This window comes from Psittacula echo (assembly GCF_963264785.1).
Source record: "Psittacula echo genome assembly, chromosome: 6".
NCBI lineage: Eukaryota > Metazoa > Chordata > Aves > Psittaciformes > Psittacidae > Psittacula > Psittacula echo.
This window is the reverse complement of record NC_137743.1, coordinates 66,497,773-66,513,202: the sequence shown is the minus strand read 5'-3', so window position 1 is coordinate 66,513,202 and position 15,430 is coordinate 66,497,773. Positions and strand designations below refer to the sequence as shown.

Here is a 15,430-nt window from a genome sequence, read left to right as displayed (position 1 = left end):
CAGACTATTTCTTCACCATTTTCGTTCAATGTTATGCCACCTCTGTTGACTTTCATAATTAAAAAAATACGTAAGGTAAGACCTAATTTAAGTTTATGTACATCTAAACATGAAAACAGACAATGTATGTGCACATGCTCCTTTAAAGAACATCTGATATGCCATAAGTATTAATATATAAACTCAGATCGTGTTCATTACTGCAATACTCCATGGTTCAAAATGAGCTTGATCTGAAATTGAAACATAGCTTTAAAAAAGCATTTTAACCATGAATACCTGAAAATAAACATCTTTAAAGTGTAAAAAAGTTGGAGACTATACAGCTGGCTGGAGTGGCTGATTATTTATCATCTGAACTCGAAAGAGAACAGTGCGACTTTCAAAAACACTCATGAAAGTTTTCTCAGGCTGCATGCTATAAAGTATGCCTGCCAAAAGACCTCTGAAGAGCCCTTTATTCCCCTTTTCTAAGGCTTCCATGCAGCCAGGCAGTTTGTTGAACACTTGGTTTCCAACATTTTCCTCTTTGTTCAGAAATTAAGTAAAGGGAAAAACATCTACTGAGGCTCTAAAATAAGAACTCCCCAGGGAATAAGTCATTTAATTAAATAAACAAACAAACTTTCCATACCTCGTTTCTAGGTCATAGAAAATTTCCAGATTGTTTACCAGTCAAATGTTTTTAATATGAGTGATCTTAAAGGAATTAAAAAAAAAAATAAAAAATACAGCTTCCTTTGCCCAGGGACATATGTAATAACCACTTCCAAGGAGCAGTCAGTTATCACACGGATAAAGCCCTTTGCCAATAAACTTGTAAATATTATCTTAAATAATTTCTCCAAGATCCTTTCAAAAACATGGCACAATAATGCAGTAACTAAAACAAAATAGTGAATTCTGACACTTCTTATCATACCAAACATAGCCACATACTGTATTTTCCTGCCTGAACTGCGTATGATAAACTACAAGACCTTAACTCTGTGGTATATGAATTTTCAAACCTACTCTCTCACATTTTACTCCTACAGTTAAAACATGAATTCTTTGATTATGTGACATACCTTATAAAGTGAAAGGAACTGCACTGAATAAATTATATATGAGTGTGAATCTATTTAAGATGGGGCGCTTGTTTCTTTCACATCTCTAACCTGATGTTGCAGACCACAATACTTGGGGCCAAAGTATTTTATTATCCAAGCTGGACAGACTGTATGGTGCTGATACATAGAATGGTTAGGGTTGGAAACAATAAACAACATGCAGTTGTTTCAACTTGTAATTTCAGGAAACCTGGGAATTTTTTTTCAGAAAGCAAGTTCATTATCAATTTGTTTAAAAGCCCTACATGGGAGTCCACATTGCCACTGGAGAATGCTTAGAAAAACCCAAGCTCAAACAGCTTGAAGATCAGTGAACCAACAGGTCACAGACAGGGAGGTCTGCTCTCAAACACAGAGCAGTGTTGCTGCTTTTGTGGCTGTTTTTGCCAGCTCGACAGGCAGTTCACTCTGGCATTTATTGGGAAGCAACCTGAATAAAAGCACCATATCATGCAGCACTGGCAGCAAGCGACCAGAGCAGGAGACTCCTTGGGGCAGTAGAGCAGGGGAAGCCTGGGTGCAGGAATGACCAAAGTGAGGGATGGGCAGATGAAGGCCTGAGGAAACCTGTGCAACATGGCAAGACTCACCAAGCAGAAGGAGCACAAAGAACAGGAGCTTTGGTGATAACTGCAGAGACAGTCAGAAAGGTCAGGCAGAGAAAAGTTATAGCAGTTCAGACAGAAGCATAAGAATGGACAGAAGAAGCATTTGGCAAAACAGAAGAAGGTAGAAGACCTGGGAATTTGGCAAACAGAATCCAAGACATATAAAGAGTAAGAAATGACCAATTAAGAAGAAACCCTTATAACAGCAACACAATTTTAAAGTTTTGAAATGGTTCCTTTTAAAAAATCTTGTTGTCTGTTTTCATTCTAGATAATACTGAAGACCAGTGGTGTGACATGAGTGACTTTTCTTAAATGGAAACTAGAACTTGCCTTCATACAGTGCCTTTCATACTTAGTGTGTGACAAATTGCTTTAAATACTGGCAGGCAAACAGCCATTATGCACTCAAGAGCTCATACATAATAATACTTAGCATTTTTATAGTGCTTTTCATCCTCGAAGTGCTTTACAAACAACTCATTAATCTCAACCAATGCACCTGCAAGGTAGATAAATATCTGCATTGTAGGTGGAGAAAGACACAGAATGTTCAGTGGCTTACCCAAGTCCATGCATATCATCAGCCCCAAAATCCCCAGCTCCTGGCTCTTAGTCCCATGAGGGACATGAGCCCTGCTCTGTGTTGATCTCATGCCCTCTCTTCAGCCATGCAGCTGCAGAACTTTTACTGTGAGGACCACATGAGACTAGCAGGAGAGGCTCCCATTTCTGAAGAAGGCGAGTTCTCAAGGACAGCTCTTACCAGGACTACCAAGCCCAGGAAGTGGGAAGTCCACAAGACACTAAGGTAAGATGATGCAAGAAACTGATTTGCAACTGAGCAGTGAGCTGAGAAAGCCTCTGTGCTGGCAAAAGCCTCTCTCCCTTATTTATTTTGCAAACTTCTGTACAGTGTCCAGGGCAGGAGATTCTACATTTTAGACAACAGAAACCTGATGCCTGTGGCCTCCAAGTACCGGTAGGATGCAAACAAACAACTTCAGCTTCACTCCTCAGGCATTCTTTAACAATCAAAAACTTGGAATGAACTTTGTCTAGCAAAAGCAGTAACTTTCCCTTGCTAGTGACTGGAAAAAAAAAAACCTTAATGCAATTATACCACATGATTGTACTTTTACCTTTTTGAGGCCTAAAAAGATCTGACAAGATTCTTTCTCATGCTTTTTTTTTTTTTGTAACAAACAAGCAAACAAAAAAAAAATTCCCCCAAACTTACTCAGAAATACTAGGATGGTCAAACTTGAGCAGACAAGAAGTCTGAAAGAAGTGAACAATACCTGTACTGCACTATAGCCGATCTTGTATTTCCTTATAAGATGAAAAAAAATAATCAATTGTTACTAATGGCATCTTTATTTCAGATGTTTATTAGTCACTAGATTTAAATAAGTAAATCTGAGCATCCTTATCTGCTCAGTCTTCACATTCATGAACCCAGAGCTTTACAAGTTCTCCAGCCACTGTAGTTCCTTCCAGGGTAAACATTTATTTTTCTAAACCTGAGCTAAGTCAGACAAACTGTTACAATAACAGAAAAACAAACAATAGTTGAAGGCAAATTCTTCCTCATGTTTTCTTAAGGAAGCAAGGAAAAAAGTCTCTCTACAAGTAATGGTATAACACGTTAGTTGGGTAAACATGAGCAGTAAAAGATAAATGAAGAACAGCAAAGATGTATGCAGCTAAAAAGAGTAACTAACATGTTCCGCTTGCCTCTCCGGTTGACCTGGACATAAAAGCTGCAATAGGAAGGAAGAAGCAGCTTTTAATTACTCCTCTCCATCTTATTTTTTTAAGTTTACAAAAGGAAAAAACCTATGTAATACAAACCAAAACCACATGAAGAAATAGCTCTTGAGCATTAAGCAGAAACTATATGTTCCCCACATTTACAAGAATTAGAAGACAATGATTTCAATGCTTTAAAGTGGAATTGTGTCTGACTGCCAACTCGATGCTTTTAAAAACAAAAAAGTCAAACTTACAATTCCTGATGAAAATAAAGGCATATCAGAGCAAACTAAAACGTACAGGAAATGCCATTAAATTTAATTACACTGAACACAAACATTCACTCTGCAATCATAAAAAAATTCTAAAAACATTTTTAGATTAAAAATCCACCTGATAATATTCTGCAGCTAAAATAATAGACAATGTTTATATAGCACAGCTTTTCCAACAGAATGAAGCAGATTAAAGGAAAACATGCAAGAACAGTTGTAAAATATGCAACTGTATCCACTAAACTCTGGGAGCATGAAAATGACAGTGTAGTAAAAAACCCCAACAATATAACACTAGTGCTGCAACACTTTTTGCTATTTTGTTTAATAACTTGTCACTTTATTTGTAAGCAGTAATCAAGAGATGTCATAGTAACTTCTGTTGCTACCTGTGCTCTTGCTTGTCACTGCTTCTGTTTGCAGTCTAGGATAAAAAGAATCTTTTATCCTAATTATCATCAAGCTAATACCAGATTTTACTTGTGGTGAGGTACCCTACCCATCAGTACAAGGCGATACTATATTAAAAACAACAAAGATACTTCAGAAAGCAGGAGGCTAGGCTTGAACACAGTTTTCTTTCAATTCCCTTGGGAATTGTGGTACTACATGTCTTGGATTCCTGGGCCGAGAGAATCATGTTCATCAGTTACAGAAGCTCCTCTGGGCCTAAGTCCAGGTAGACTGCTTGTCTAAACTTGATGAAATATAGGCACCATCAGGTAGCAGCAGTGGTCAGGGAGACTGCAGAAATGTGTAACTGAAAATTAAAACATGAAATTAAAACACTGCTGTAGCCACACAGACTCTGTCTACAGGATGCAGTAACTGTAAGGCAGAGAGTGTACAATGTACGGACTGCTGCCTGCATATGTTCTCTTGCTTTTTCACATCTCTAACATGAAAGTTAGACCAGACACACAAGTATATCTTAACAAACACTGATTTCAAATAGAAAGACTTCAGAAAGAGACCACAGTGACAAATGACATGGTTCGAACCGGCACAACACCAAAAAAATAATTAAAGCAATTGCTTTGTAACCCCCCTCCCGCCCCTTTAATTACTTAAAAACATTTTCAAATTAAATTTTAATGCTAATAAATATTGCTAGATCAACAGCACTGGGATGTGGTGTCTAGAAGCACTGCAAGCTATCCAGGATTGGCATATCATCACATCAAACTATCAAAGAAAAAGGCAGCAAGTCTTTCTCACCAGATGCGCATTTCCAAATGCTACAGGAATGTGCTCATTTAGGAGTGGGGGAGAAGGAAGGCCAAATCAAAAAAAAAAAAGAGGGAAAATGATACAATCCTGAATGGAGAAGATCATTGTAACTAGGGGTTCTACAGGTGGTTTTAGCACAATAAAGGCCTTTTAAGGACTGCATACATGACCAAGCACTATAGAATATTTTTTTGGTAGCCTCAACCTTACACTCTAACTCTAGCTATACACACAAAAACACACAAGAAATGAGGGAAAGTATGCCAGGCTTCCCAAACTTCAGTTTGGTTTCTCTAGAACAGAGAGAGAACACCCACAACACACAATTCCCAAACTCTACAGACATGTGATGCACTGTTTTTACATATGCCTCAAATCCAGCTTCTCATCTAAGTTGGGTAATTCATTGCAAAAACTTGGGTAAAAGGAATACAGGATCTAAATCTAGAAAGCCATTTCACATATGTCCACTGTTAAACTCTGTGTTAGCCTAGCAGCAAGCATTAAGGCAGCTGCAGGCCCCATTTCATCCTGTTGATGCCATGCTGCCATAAGACCCTCCACAAATTATCCTGTCAGCACTACAGTTTCTCCATCCATCAGCTCATGCTCATGATTTCAGTCTCTTGTCTGCCATAGCTACCTGTGCTGCAAACTCTCAGGGGCAGAAAGTGTTATACTATGTGCTCATAAGGCATCTGATCCTGTGATTTTAGATAGTGAAGCTATCTGCTCTAAAAAAAAATATAATTCACAATTTGAGGTCCAGAATCTATTTAGGGATGATTTAACTCTCCATTCTTTCTCTTCAAATACTATATATTACACTAAAGAAGCTTGAAGACAACCAGAGACCTGTGATACACTCTTACCACTATCCCTGATGTTTTAAACAATAGAATACGCAAGGACCAAGAAGCCAAAGATTTCCCTTGCAGTTTGATCCTGTACATGGGCTCAACAGGGTCATCTTCTGGTGTAGATTTTAAGAGCCTGTACTTTTTTCTTTTTTTTTTTTTTTTAATTTAATCCCAGAGATTGTGAATTGGTATTCTTTATTTCATTGATTTGCCATACAAGTATAGAAGAGGTTAAATCAGACATCTGATTCTCTGCAGAGCAACACTAAGATTTGCATGTTGGTATACACTGTGTTCGTGAGCTTGAAGAGACCCACCCCCCTTCAGTAAGTGACAAAGTTTGCCTTTTGTGCTGCCCAAAGCCAGCACTGAACTGCACCTCTGGAATTAAAATCACAGATGTGATTTTCTCTCTCAGACTTTCCACCCTATCATGGTATTATGTTGAGCTTTTGCTTTTATACCTGAAGCCAGGTAAGGAATCACCAGATGAGGACAACAGCCTCTGGCAGGCAACGCAGAAGTTGCGCATGCAAACAGGGAACACTCCTTGTTCACGGACATCCCCACATTTAACTCCGAAGACAGAGAGAACACTGTAAAACCCACTTTGGAAACACAGCTGCAAGCAAAACCCTAAGACAGGGCATTCCACTTTTTTGGTAGAGGCTTTCCCAGAGCTTTCTGGTATTTTCCTTCAGGATCAATAGCCTACACAAGCAGCTGGATACCAGCCCTTGCAGCAAATTACCATACCAGGGCAGTGAGCTGCTTGCAGGTGATGGAAAATTATCAGAGCTCTGTGACGGGAATGGAAAGAGAAAGCAGCTCCTTTCTGCCCAGGGAAAGGTCTGGATGAGCTTTAAGAAAAACTCTGCAAAATTAAGTGATAACATGTAAAATACATGTTCAATTTTGCTTGAAGGATTACAGCTAGGCTTACCTCACTTAACTTCTGGTATCTAAAATTGTACCTGTCCAATATATTTATCGGACTAAGCACTGGCAGATATAGGACATTGCCTGGGACTTCACCACCACAGAGCAGAGAAAGCATTCACAAAAGGCTGAAACTAAGTACTCTTCAGGAACCTGTCATGAATTTTGTCTCGGCACGGATTTTAGTTGTAACTGCAATGGTGATGCTCCAGCACCAGGTCAACAGGCACCTTCCTACAATGAAGAAAGGATTTTTTATTTACTGGAACGAATGCCTATGTGAGTAGATATGGGTCAGTAAAGCTGTTGATCTGGCAGAAAACACTAGCAAATAATTAAGAACACTCAGGTAATGCCTAATGTCACTTACACAATCACTTAGATGCAACCACACATGAAAATGCTGCTGCTTTATAAGCCACCCTCCCTCCTGCATCAAACCTAACCGGGGAGCTGCTGACCTAACACAGCCTCCATCGTGGTGGCTGGTTTTCAGGTAGATCAACAAGTTGATCCAATTCACACCATGTCTGCTAATGACTTTCCTTCTTTTACAGGTAATCTTAGCTAATGCTGATTGAGAAACCTAAACTCAGGGAGAAACCACACCCTACAAATCCACCCACAGTCAGAAGTGATAGATCTTGTCAGAACAAAGGCACTGTGTGCTGCCAACAATACATTACCTCTCAACTGAAAGAAGAGAACAATTAAACACTTTATTGAAAAGGGAATATTTTTTCTCTCGTGCCTCAAACCATGAAAGTGCATGTCTCCCACAGAATTACTCATTGATGCACTGTTGAAATGGGAATAATTCCTTGTCTGCCCGATTATTTTCAAGACAGGGATAAAACTACCTTAGGATGAGGATTAGGGAGACATTCAAAACCCGCCTGATAATTTGAAAAATGTTAAAAGTGTACTACGACCAAATGGTTTGAACTTCCACCGTGCATCATTTGCAGCTGATAATGCTAATGTTAAATTCTGGAGACATGAGTCTGTCTACAAATTAATGGAAAATATGAATTAATATTTTCTTCCAGCTAATTGCTCATATATTGCACAGTGTAGCCAAGCATCACTTGATCTTGAAAACTCTCTCATCAAAGTTTTCAATCATTTTTTCTATTTGCCAAAAACCCTCAGGATTACAGGACATATGTTATTATCAGTCTAGAATACCAGGAAATGTTAAGCCAGGTCTCCCCAAAACTGTTACCTGTATATGCTATGGTTAATTTTTTAAAAACATCAGCTTAGAATTATTGGAAGTTACCATAAGTAAGGATTATTTTTTTTTTAGTTGTATGTGTCTAAGTTTCTTTTTAATGGTGATGAAGATACGAAGAGATAGTTTCAGCATTTGAATATTAATAGTGCTATGAAGATTTTTATGATTAATTTGTAACATGAGAATAATCTATGTTGATGTTTATGGTTATACACTTATCAAAGGGCAAGCTACAACACATTTTAACAAATAAATGTAACTCCTAATTCAAAACGCATCATCAAAAAGGGGGAAACAGACTGATTCAGTGGCATGAATCAATCTGTTAAAAAATCTGGCATGCACGCTTTGATTCCAGCAAAAGATCTACCATATTTGAAGCCCTCTGTTAAAGTCTTCTTAAAAATTTTGAAAAGTTTGCATTTTATGATACCATGAGCATTATCAAGGGCTTCAGACTAACAAAATGCAAGATACAGACCATGTGTACCAGAAACACTGTTTAGTAAAAGCTTCGGTAAAGTTTTTATGGATGACTCAAGAAACAGGACTCTCGTATTAGACAGTTCATCTGTCTAATGCTCTATCTTCAAACCCAAATTCACTCAATTTCTTAAGTTGGGTTGAATGTTTCATTTCAACTCCAATTCCAATGCAGGTTCCCGTTTTGGCAGAATGCACAAACTGGCTAAATATTGATAACAATAAAGACTGCCTGCAAATTACAGTTCAGGTAATGGAAATTAAATGTCCCTAAAATACAGTTTGGTACCTTATTTTTCACAGGGGTGTCCCCTGCTTCCACAAGGACCAGTCGGCACCCTCAGCTCCGTTCATGAAACATTTGATGAATTCTGGATAATGAGTAAGTATTTAATGAATAAAAGTAAAATACAAAAATAAAGGAAACTAAGCACATTGGGGGAAAGATGCCTCAACTCAGTTGTGATACTGATTTTGCTGACTATTCAGAAAGATGCCAGACTCCCTGTAGCAGACTGTGTGAGTGGGGTGACACGTCAGCAAGTACAGGTTCCTGCCTACGGAAGAAGTGGGTTAGCAACAGTAACAGGATATCAGAAACTGCTGCAAATAAAGATTCCAGAGAATTAAGACAGCCCTCTCCCCTTGCAGAAGAGGACTTGGTGGAAATAGCAACAGTTTTGGATAGGTATTATTCATTAAGGTAACTGATTTGATCTTGACCATGCTTTTGGAAATCAAAAGGCCAAATATCCTGGGTTCAGCAGTAGCAGTCACTTTTTCTCCCTCTTAGTAGCTGGTGCAGCACTGTGTTTTTGACTTTTGGCCTGGGGACAGTACTGATAAAACCAACGTTTTCAGTTGCTGGTCAGAATGTTTAGTCTGACCAAGGACTTTGTGAGCCTCATGCTCTGCCAGGGAGGAGGGGAAGCCGGGAGGAAGCAGAGACAGGACACCTGACCCAAACTAGCCAAAGAGGTATTCTGTACCACAGCACGTCATGCCCAGGATGTCCAAAGGGCTAGTTCACTGCTCGGTGGGGGCGAGGTATCGGACGGGTCGTGAGGTGTTGTATTCTGTTCCCTTGTTATTTCCCTTCTCATTATTATTATTGGTGGTAGCAGTAGTGATTTGTGTTAGTTACTAAACTGTTCTTATCTCAACCTGTGGGAGTTACATTCTTTCAATTCTCCTTCCCATCTCTCCGGCAGTGGGAGGAGGAAGGGGGGGAGTGAGTGAATGAGCTGCCTGGTGGGGTTTAGACCACAACAAGAGATTTGAAGAGACTTACAGCAGGCACTTTATCTATTATTTAACCACCTCCCAGGTGAAGACTCCATAGCACGTTTCTGTACATTAACATGAGAGTTCAACACAAACGGTAATTTAAAAACTGCCTACCAGTTTTACCATCTTAAATGGCAAAGCCATGTCTGACCACAAAGAAAAGAACAACATTAAACTATATGTACACAATCTAGCTAAAGGATGTAAACTATATCACTTCATATTGCCTCAGTCATTTGTCTCAGTCATATTCCTTCAGCTATTAGTCCACTCTCTGCAGGGTCCAAACTACTATTTCCAACTTCTGTTATGCTTCAGAATAGTTTGATGATTTTCATACAAATACCCCACTGGAGAAGAGTTTATTATTCCTTTGAAATACCCAATTTTGCTGAAGACTATGAAGGATAGACAACACATGACCATGCATTACTGACAAGACCAGTGACCAGACTTGTGATCTACATGGTCCAAGTAAGAATTTATTTTAATTAAAAAAAAAAAAAAAAAAAAAGAAGACTGATTTCTAACAAGATTCAGCACTTGCAGGCAAACTTGGAATTGTGAGACTTTGAGGTTCTATTGCAACAAAATAAAACTTTGGTGATGTGCCCCTGCTTTTTTTCTTTAAAAGGTTTAAAATCACATTTATGTCTCTCTTCTTTATTTTATTAACAGAGGGGGAAAGAATAACATACTCAGAAAAACTTTGAAAACATTCATTCTTAAAAGGCTCTGCATCCACAGAAGTACTCCACAACATCTTACATACTGTGGTGTTGGAGACAGCTATAGCTTCTACCTGAGAACAAGTTTCCAGGTTTACTGGTACCTGTTTAGGAGCCTGTGTATGAATTCCCAGGTCTGCAAGGGGCTTAACAAGGCAGTGTACAAGCAAACGGACAGTCTGGGAACACTGACTGTGTATTTAAGAGGTGTATCACACAGTCCACAGGGACTTAACTATTAAAGTCTGGCCAATAACAGGTCAGATAGATTATTACAGAATACTTATTCATTGTTAGAGACAGGGAAGCAAGATCAGAAATCAGTTATATCAGTATTTAACAGAGTAAGTAACTAATTTTACAAGGCACGTCTTCTCATCAGTTATTTCCCTGTGGCTCAAAGCCCTGAAACTTCATTACAAGAAATTAGGGGCTTCTACTCTACAGTAATTTTCCTGCCTAAAATGAATAAATCAGTCAGAGACTACTGTGCCTTAAATCATCAAAGCTGCATTTGTAGACATGTAGTTCTTTGATGCCTTCTACTTTATTTTATTACCAATGAAGTATCACAGATGCAATTATTGTAATACTTGTCATAATATGTAATTACACCATTTACAAGCCAGTGTATCACCATATAACCCCTACTATTTCTAAGTACAAATGGTAACCTGACACACTGTGACATGATACACCGACGCGATGCATCTGTGCTCTGGATGTTTCTTAGTTTTCTTTTATAAAATGGTGAACGCAATTCACGCTTCTATGCATCACCTGTACAACTCTTTCAAACACTCTTCAAGAAAGGGCGGCAGCCAAAATGCAGCTTGACCCATGGCAAAGCCATTCTGAAATACAGTGTTTGAGCATACAGAGTTTCATAAAAGGCCACTCACACTCTTACAAAGCTGTGTACCTTCACCACGGGTTGATAGTGTCGCAATTCTGACACTAGTAAGGCAGACACTATTCAAATAAATTCCTGATACACCTACCAAAAAGGCACAAACTGTCTTTTTAGCTTCCTACCATCTTTAATTCAACTTATTTTTCAAATATAATAAACTTTTTAGGCTAGCCTAAGTCCTGATACGTGGAGTACGTATTTAACCAGTATACAAACTTCCAAGAGCTCTGCTGTTCAGATGCACTTATCTAGGCACAGTTCCATAATAAAGCAAGCTTTCCTTTCATGACTTGTAAAAACAAAACATGAGAAATATGAAAAAAATACCACAAAAGAGCCTATAAAAAAGTAATTTTCATTCACTTTAGGTAGAACAGATTCCCTTAGGTGAACAGAAATCTAATTTAAATTACTTCTTTTAGTATTTGCAAATTAAATTATACTGAAATGTCCAATACAGGGAAAATTTGATTTAGTTTAATCAGTCTTGTCTGAACCATGAGTTTTGCTTTTTCAGCTTCTGGAAATGCATATCCACTAGAGGAGCTGAATAAGGTTTGATGCCTGAAGGGAAGGTATGAAGGGTTACCAAATTTAAATGGCTTGGTTCTTTTAACTGGTTGACAGACATTGGTTTTCTAGGTGTGGATGGGGCTGGAGGTGGTGGTAGGGCATGGACACATGACCAAAACAATATTTGGAACAAAAAGGTTGCAGACACACAAATGCTGAAGCAAATAATGAACAGTATGAAGAAGCTGCACACTAAATTTTGATTCATTTGAGATTCAAACAAAAAAGTAATAATTTGTGTGGTACTATATATGGAAAAAATGTGATTGGAACTAGATGATCTTAAGGTCCTTTCCAACCCTAACTATTTTATGATTCCAAGATCCCATTACACACACGTGAAAGAGTGAAGGTTTTTGACAACTGTTAGAAATGAAGCACATAGGAGATTCGGAAGGCCAAATGGTGCAGAATTCAGCTGATGCTCAGATTCCAAGAGTCCAGTTAGATTAAAATTTCCTTATGGATATGAGCCTTCACCACTGAAAAAAACATTAATGTGGCACTTCTGCCCTGCAACATTCAAGACTATGAAGAAAACGCCTTTTACGTTTCCCAGTGTTTTTTCAAGACTGTTGGATAGAATAAAAAATAAAAGTGCAGTGGAAGATCAGAATCAGTAACATGAAAAAACAGACTGAAATTTTGTTATGCCAGCTGCAATACTGTGCTTTAGCTGAAAGCACACAACATTCAGTCTAATGTTTAAGTTAATGCTAATCTGGGATCACTCTTTCCTGCATTACTACACTAAGTATTTAACAGTCTTAAAATAAATAAATAAATAATCATGCATCTTTCATCGAGATCATTGTGAGGCATTTCCTTCTGTTCACACATTTAAGATTTTACAATGGGAACTAAAAAGAAACACTCACAGAATGGCAAGGCCCAAAGAGCTTCCAATCTTATTTAACATGGGACAATAAAACTCTGAGGGAAGGGCTGAGGTAAGTAACATTGCACCAATAAGATAACACATTTTTCAGCCAAGTACAACATCTTGTACAACTGTTCTTGTGCATTATTAAGTCAATAAGACACATGGCAGTGACTGGCTTGTGGAAAGTTAGGTGATAGAAAAGGTGCTTTTAGGAGGACCTCAGAGTACAAGGGATAATGGCACCTGGAAAAGCCATTCCGTAACACTGACATGCCAACACGTAAGTTCTGCAGTAGAGTGTGTTGGGAGAAGAAACCTGTGGTGTATTTACGTCCGATTACTTTTCCTGTCAAATATTTAAGTTGCAAGTGCAACGATTACCGCCACAGAACGAGATCAAAACACTCTTGCAGGCTGCCCGCGGTGCGCGGCCTCGGGCCGTGCCTCACCACGACCGGACAGCAACTGCTGCCCTGCTCGAGCCCCCAAGAGGGCCAGACCGGCCTCAGCGCCAAGCGAAAGCGAGGCTGCGCAGCTGCGGCTCCCCAGGCCACGCATCCGTCCCTTTCCGAGACACCCCGCGCTGCCTCCGACAGGCGCGGCGGTCTCCCCAGCCCCTCTATTCCAAAGCAAGCCCCGTCTCCACAGCGGCACCGCGGCACCACGGCGCCAGGCGGGAAGGGCGGGAAGAGGGGAGGGCAAAGCAAAGCGGCGAGCCGGGCCCGCGCCTTCCCACGCACACACCTCCCGCGGGGGCAGCGGCGGTGCGCACTCACCTCCGCCCCTCAGCACGCTGGCAGCTCTGGGCGCCGCCATCTTGCCCACGTGAGGCCAGGTCACATGGCAGCGGCAAGCCGGGCCGGCGGGCGGGAGCCCCGGGTCTCTCTGGAGGAGTCGGGGTGCGGCGAGGACTGCGCCTTCGAGCCGGCGGGGGCCGTTTGCACTCAGCCCTGTCACGCTGCCCTCGCAGCTCGGCGGGCTCGGGGCCCGGCCCGGCCGCTCCTCGGCTGTGGCGGCGGGGCGGGAGCGCCCTCTTCCCGCCCTTCCGCGGAGGGTTGCTGCGGGACTCTGAGCGGAGCGCGGCAGACGGGGGTCGCGGGTGACTGCCTGCAGCTGCCGTTAGCGGTAGGGTACTGGTTGCCCTCAGGATATCGTTCACCTCGAGTGATGCTGAAATGCCCGTGGATGTGGTCCACATCCCGCCCTCGGCTCTGTAACACGGCTGGCAGGCTTGGAGACGGTCCTGCCACCCGCGAGGGACACGGCTGTGACAGCGCTTCCCGCAGCGGGACTCGGTCTCAGAGGAGTTGCAGCCATGCTAGTCCACAAGGGCTGGAGCCAGCCCACCATTTATTTCCCCTAAAAAAAAAAAAAATCCAAACCCCCAAAAAGACTAAACCAAAGCTTTTTTTTTTTTGTACTTCTGTGAATGAAAAGATGAACTGCGCTTAACGAACTGTTTGCTGTTGTATTTTGCCTAGGCAGAATCTGAAGGTTAAAGCTAGAACCTCCGAACTCCAATATTTTTCCAGCTAAATTCATTGTTTCACCTGCACAGCCAGACCTCATGCATTTAGAAAAGATCTAAAAGAGCAAAACTTTAAGCCACAGCAGCACCTTTCCAACCTTTTTCAGTATAGGCATTACCTTACCTTAAAGAAATACCGCAAGACCATCTTACAGGGTGGTAGTGTGGTGGTAGGTTTCATTTGCAGTCCAATAAAAAGCAAACTAAGCTTCCAGTGTCCATTTACCATTTTTATTTCCCACCATTTTGTTTCCTTGCCTGCATTTGACTTGCCTGTATGAACAACTGAACAGTCTGAAATTATGTTCTTATCAATTCTGACTGGTCAGAGGTTGAGAAACACTGTTACAGGACATAAATCCAGCAGCTGGCAGTAAAACAAGTAGTGTAATTTCCTGCATCCTCACACACGTGTAATGATTTTTGTGTCCTTACACACCTGCAGGTGCACACACCTGTGATATAAGTCCTTAAATTCTCAAATGGGAACAGAGGCTGACTGTTTATCTCCAGATTTATTTATCTCCTGGCACAGCCATTAGTAGTTTTTAACTTCACATGTACAGATATTCTAATTTAGTTAACAAGAATAGACTCAAAGCCCATGTGGATGGGAAGGCTGGTGTTATTTACCCTCTGTACTCTGGAAAAAACTCCAGAAGTGTATGAACTTGGAAGTTACACAGCAAGTATTTCTGCCTTTAAGGAGCAAATTCCAAGAGCTCTCTGACTGAAAAAACATTCTGTGATCCTCTCTGTGGTCCTATACAGACATCGCTAGTGACAGCACATTACTTTATCAGCTGCCACAGCATGGTAGGCAGCCTATCATACAGCTTATATCCAGACCACGTAGCAATTTAAAGATCAGTACTTTGCACTGCCTTAGAAAAAAAGAAAACAGTCCACACCTAACAGCTGCATTCTGCACCAACTGACATGCTGCATCATCGTTATCCAGTGAGGGGAGAAAAACAGGATTTTAGCAGAAGAAAAAATAGAGTTAGAAGTAAATGAAG

The 15,430-nt window shown here is 40.5% G+C and overlaps 1 protein-coding gene across 1 annotated transcript in view; it reads right to left on the bottom strand.

Annotated features, from left to right (window-relative positions):
* The window catches only part of METAP1D (methionyl aminopeptidase type 1D, mitochondrial), a gene marked incomplete at both ends in the record, with an annotated part of 49,257 nt that extends 35,558 nt beyond the window's left edge, over positions 1-13,699 (bottom strand). Inside the window, one exon of the mRNA XM_080621391.1 lies at positions 13,660-13,699. Coding sequence (XP_080477517.1) covers positions 13,660-13,699 — 40 coding nt within the window. The remainder of the gene's footprint in view (positions 1-13,659) is intronic.
* Between the last annotated feature and the right edge of the window lie 1,731 nt (positions 13,700-15,430).